Consider the following 6,312-nt stretch of genomic DNA (forward strand, 5'->3'; position numbering starts at 1 on the left):
CCCCCACCCCCAACATGTGCTTCTTGTAAGATGGTGGTAAAAATACAGACTGCTAAGAGAGTTTGGTAAATTCAAGAAACTATCTTAGTCTAGGACAGACCTTTGACTTTAGGAAATAAGGAAAATGTATTCATCTGTTCTATTTGCTAATTTCAGGATACAATTTTTCTTCTTTTTTCCATTTAACAAAACCACTAAAAAAGTCAGCATTAGTTTCTGCTACAGTTATATAATTTCTAGTTATGCTATCCAAGCACTCTGATAAAACTAATTTAAGCTGGGCAGTGCCTGATTTGGGGCATGTAAGCCATTTTTCAGTGAACCCAAAGATTGTCATTTCACAAAGCACCATACTTAAAATGGGACTGCTTGAACATCACTGTCTATTTCACTCGTCAAGTTATGTAACTTTTAGACACAGTCACGGTCCCAGTGTGTGCATAGGTCCTATATGGCTGCCACCTCCAAAGTTTATAAGCATAAATCCTGCAGAAATAGATTTTTTAAGTTACCTGGATATTGTCAAAATGAAGAAGAGTCAATATTTTGTCTTCTCTGTTTAAACAATGAATAAAGTAAAATACAAGCCATTATTTCAGAGTTAAAGATTTAACCCACAATTATTTTATCCTAAAACTCTGTGTGTTTATTCCCCAATCATTTGTTTTACAATTCTTTGCAATGTTATTGTGTGCACAAATTCACCTATATGTAGGCACTTTATCATTACAATGATAAATCCATGTCTTGTGTTCATTAGGATGAATGTGTCTCATTAGTAACTGAACCAAGCCTTACCTGCAGACTGTTGAAAATGACAAAGAGAACCAACATCCAGAAGTGTCTGTAAGCCATATGAAGTCCTCCCCAAAGCCAAGTGATGGAAATCAGGGCAAAGAGATATAAAACCAGTGGAATTTCTAGAAACCATTAAAAAAAAAAGAAGAAAAATAATTTTGAGCTTTAGAATACTGCATAGTCACACATGTACATAAAATTATTTTTGGTTCCCTTCTTGTGATACTCTATCTATATCCTTAAGTACCCATTCTGAAAGAACAGCCTTGGAAATCCCATTCTTGTGCCAGAGAGAAGAAAGCACATTGCTGAGTCCACATTCTTTCTCTTTTGCAAATGAATTTGCTGGTAGGCAGGGGGTGGGGAAGGATAGCTGTTCCTCTCCTAGACTGTCACCTACTGGATTGTTTGGGAAGTGCCACAACTATGGGGGTGAAACAATATTTCAATCCCAGTGGAAGAGTGGATGGCTACATCTCCAAAGAGTTCCCCACCAGAAAATTGTAGCTCCTGATATTAGCATTCTCATCTTAAAATTTCTCTCTTTTAAATTTGTTTTAGCTTTTTTGTTGTTGTTGAAAATAAACACAGCAGAACAAATACCTATTCAACAATTTTTACATGTACAATTCCATGACATTGATTACATTCTTCAAATAGTGCAACCATGTCAGCCTTTTTTTTTTCTTCTGAATTGTTCCACTCCATTAACATAAACTCACTGCCTCCTAGGTTTTCCCATCTAACCTTTGAGTTGCTGTCGTCAAGTTGATCACACGTAGATTGTTTTTTAAAAGAACACAGGGCTCAAGACAGACATTCTTTACTAGTTAAGCTAAACTACTGTTTGGTTTAAAGAGGACTTCAGGGGATATTTTTGGTTTAAGGTTGAAAGATTATCTCAGGGCAAGAGCTCCAGGAATTCATCACGTGAAAATTTTTTGTGTGTGATAGAAAAACACGTATTCATCTTCTTTCTCTGCGTGAGTAGACAACAATATTATAACTATGGTTAAGAGCAGAGATGAATTGACTAATTCATTCCTATCAACATGAAGCTGAATCTACTCATCATTTTATCCTGCAATTTGTTTCAATAGTTTTCAGAACAAATTTCTTCAAGGTCAAGGGACTCCATTATCCTTTCAATTATTTCTATTTGGAATTTTCTTTGATATTTAGTTCTTAGAATAGTAACCTTAAAGAGTTGATTTTAATATTTAAGGAACAAGTCATAGATGATTTAGAAAGTGAATTAGATCTTAGCAATCACAAATAAAACTCATTTTCAGACAGCTGAAAGGCCATGTTATTGAAAACTCTCATATCAGATGTCAAAGTCCACATTTGCTCACCAGCATCAATTAGCACCTAAAATTCAGAGGCATTGCCTGTCAGTTTGTCCTACTATGGTGGCTTTAGTGTTGCTGTGAGGCTGGAGGCTATGCCACTGGCATTTCAAATACCAGCAGGTTACCCATGGTAGACAGTTTTCAGCGGAGCTCCTAGACGAAGACAGAGTTGCAAGAAGGAAGGAGCCATCCACGTCTCAAAGAATTGGCCAGTGAAAACCTTCTAAATAGCAGTGAAACACTGTCTGATATCTACTGGAAAACAAGACTGGGCAGTATTTTGTTCTGTTGTACATAAGATCACTATTAGTGGGAGTTGACTTGACAGCACCTAACAACAACAACAAAAGGAGATTTGAATAGTTAGGAGATTTGAAGAATTAAATAAAACCTTAGCAAACTGTAAGTTTTGTTTTATTTTGAGGCAATCTCAAACTTACAGAAAGGTTTTAAGTATGGTACAACAAACTTGTTTCATCCTAAACAGTTGACAACTGCCCACCTGATCCCCCATCACCCTCTGAATACTTTCTATGTATTTCCTATAAGACATTCTCCCACAGAATCACAATAGAGCCATCAAGCCATGAAATTAATGTACTACTTCGCTATCATCCACAGATCCCATTCGAGATTTGCCAGTTTTGCCAGTAATTTCCTTAGTAACGTTATGATCCAATTTAGAACCATTCCTTGTGTAGGGATTTGTTTTTGTAGTCTCCTTTAATCCCAAATGGTTCATCTGTGTGGCCTTGCGTTTCATGACCCCAGTATTTTTATAATTTTTTATCACTTTTTTTTTTTTTTTTTTTTTTTTTTTTTGTAGAGTGTACTTACACTTGAGTTTGTATGGTATTTTTGCATGATGAGAATTAGACTATAAACTTTGACAGAAGTATTACAGAAGGGATTCCATGTTCTTCTCATTGCATTCAGTTGAATGACACAAGATTTCAATTTATGCCATTACTATAAATGTGTACTTTGGACTCTTGATTAAAGTAACAACTGGAGGGTTTCTCTACTGTAAAGTTAGCCTTTTTTTCTTTGTAATTAGTAAAGTATCTTGTGTGACACTACTTTGAAACTATTGTAAATATCCTTTTCCCTATCAAGTGTTTGATTGATTCACTTATTTTTATAACATGGACTTATGCATTCCTATTTTATTTAATAGGTTATAATCCACTATTGTCATTATTTGTTTTGATGCCCAAACTGTCCATGGTTTGGTTAGTGGGAGCCCCTTCACACACACACACACACACACATACGCATGTACATACACACACACACACACTGTATTTCTGTATCTCCCTATGTAATGAAAATCAGTTCTCACCAATACTTCCAATTCCCATCCAAGACCACACCATATTTATAACTCCCTCTCCTGTCAGTGAGAAATCATTTTCTCATTCTTAATATATTTGATCAGCTCTTCTGTATGTAACCAATGTCTTATAGATGTCATCTCCTCCCCTATCCAGATACCTTTCTCAGCTCATTCAGGATTGCATACCCTATGCTGGGCTGCAACCTACCACTCACCTGGATGTCCTCTTCACAATGATTGAGTTCTTACATCCTATGCCATACCCCCTCCCTGTGCATGTATGCCTTGCTCTGTATCAAGTAATAGCTTTAGTACTGAATTCAGGAAAGGAAGACATGTGAAAGAACCATAAGAAATGGAAAAGAAAGGGGAAAAGAGAAGAGGAAGGAGCCTAGCCACTCCTCGGAAGGAAGATTGGGCAATCTACTTCTGTAATGATACTGCCTCGGGAACCCAAGGAGGGGTCACTATAAGTTGGATCTGACTCAATGGCTTTTTTTTTTTTTTTTTTTGACTTAATTCAGGAAAGGAAGACATGTGAAAGCACCATGAGAAATGGAACAGAAAGGGAAAAAGAGAAGAGGAAGGGGCAACTTAAAGACATTTTTGAGATGAAGGAAAGCTTTAGAAAACAAACAAACAAAAAGACTATGCTGATAACTTTTTCAGATATGCTGTTCACAGAGAAATATACTTATTTTCTGAGTTATTTATTATAACTGCAAAAGAGAAAGTAAGAATAAAAATATAAGGTTTACACAGATGAATATTTATTTGGTCATTAATGTCTTGTAGCAAGACAGGGAAGAATATATTAAAATCTATTTAACTTTTATAAAACTTAATTTTTGTTTAATGAAATCATACTACTTGATAAAGGGCCAGGAGGCTCATTTTTACTTTTGACAAAATAATATTTAGGAATCTGCCTAAGCTAAGTTTTTCAAAGGTTAAGTATAAAGTTTGGCAATTGTACTCTTTGCTCCCACTGCGTAAGTACAAAATTCTATTTATGGCTCTTGCAGAGTACAAAAGGACATGCACATTTTGTATGAACAACTAGGAACCAGTCTTTCAAAATTTAGCTGGTATGCTTCTCTAAGTGTCTAGAGCCAAGAACACCAAAAGCAAGTGCTTTCTGCTCACAAGGCCCAGTGGAGAAGCCCAGAGAGCATATTGGGACTGTGCAGAAATACCTATGACCCATGCTTTTCTGGAACTATGCAGTAAAGAGTGGTAGCTTGATAATCCTGTATGCAAGACAAAAACCAAAGAACTCACTGCCATCAAGTTTATTCTAACTCAGAGTGACCCCCGTTAGGCTTCTGAGGAGGTAAATCTTTACAGAAATATATTGCCCAGTCTTCCTTTCACAGAGCGGCTGGTGGGTTTGAATTGCCAACTTTCTGGTTACCAGTGAAATGCCTTAGGCACTACGCCACCAGAGCTCCTTTGCATACAGGACAGCCAACCATAAATAACTCAGCGTATTGAACAACAGACCCCAGGCTGGCTCTCTAGCAGTGCAATAATGATCAAGACTTGATTTCAGAGAAAAAAATGGATCTAGAGGTGCATCCATATTGTGTGGGCCTGAAGCTTCTACAACTGTGGGAAACTTCTTAAGAAAACCTGCAAATACATAATTAGGTGCAAGATCTTAGAAGAGACCCATGCAAATGAGTGCCTTCAAACTTAAGCTGCATCAGCTTTATGGTAAACTTACCTTTGAGAAGGCATCTAGACTCCTTATGGCCTAGAGGAACAGTGATCAAAATGAGAAGGTGTCGGGGGGAGTGGATGATGTGGATGAAAGTTGGGGAGGGGGCATGCTGCTGATTAACAAATTCTGTTTCATAGATTGAAAATTGGGAGCTTTTGTAGCATAGTGCCTAAGGCACTTGACTGCTAACCAGGAGGCTGGTGGTTCAAACCCACCAGCCACTCCTCAGAAGGAAGGCTGGGCAATCTACTTCCGTAGTGATACTGCCTTGGAGGGGTCACTATGAGTCAGGTCCAACTCGATGGCACATAATAACAACAACAACAAAAAATTAAAAATTAATGTTACATTTAATAAAAACTCATTCATTTCATATTTCCTAAGGCTTAACTTCATATTTAGTGAAGTACTAGTTAAACTTCCCTGTTGTCTATACCAGTCAACCTTTATCAAGCAAAACTTTTACAATTGGCAATGTTAGAAACTTATAGCTGTGAATTAGTTAACAGAAAACAGAATCATTTCAATGTATTCAACAAAATGGAGCTCTCAAAAACAATACTGGGCCCAAGGACTAAGGATATCTATATAAAAGACTGTGCTAAGAAAGCCAAGCTTTTGTCAGGATGTTCTACTACTAAGAGAAAAAAAAAATCATCCGAGTACTTAATTTAAATACTTAAACTAACAAGGAGTCACTAATGTGAAAAACAAGTCGTTTGAAATGGTTTTAGTGAAAGACATTGCTTGTAGAAAAAGGGGAAAAAATGGGAAGTGGATGTATCATTTAGTACTACTATCATTAAGAAGTCAGGTTTGACTCCACGGCACATAACAACAACAACAACAACAACAATCATTAAGAAAGTCTGCTAACAAGAGTTAGCAGATTCCATTGAGGATACCTGAAATATCCCTTTTTTTTAGTGAAAATATGATTCCAATTGCCATATTTTAAGAAACTCTAGGGCTGTATTATCTATTTCGTTTATAATTGCAACCTTGTCTTTATTGCTGTGCACCAGTGACAACAATAATGACTTTATTATGGGAATCACAGTCCATTTACATGAGGCTGAAATTTATACTGTGTTTACAATAGT

At 36.6% G+C, this 6,312-nt stretch overlaps 1 protein-coding gene across 1 annotated transcript in view; it reads right to left on the reverse strand.

The window, feature by feature from the left end:
* ADGRV1 (adhesion G protein-coupled receptor V1) overlaps positions 1-6,312 on the reverse strand; it is a 947,781-nt gene that overhangs the window by 108,506 nt on the left and 832,963 nt on the right. The window contains exon 86 of the mRNA XM_007943393.1: positions 799-920. Within this exon, the coding sequence (XP_007941584.1) occupies positions 799-920 (122 nt within the window). The remainder of the gene's footprint in view (positions 1-798; positions 921-6,312) is intronic.

Source organism: Orycteropus afer, unplaced genomic scaffold, assembly GCF_000298275.1.
Source record: "Orycteropus afer afer isolate SDZICR_OR568_19922 unplaced genomic scaffold, OryAfe1.0 scaffold00105, whole genome shotgun sequence".
Classification (NCBI taxonomy): domain Eukaryota; kingdom Metazoa; phylum Chordata; class Mammalia; order Tubulidentata; family Orycteropodidae; genus Orycteropus; species Orycteropus afer.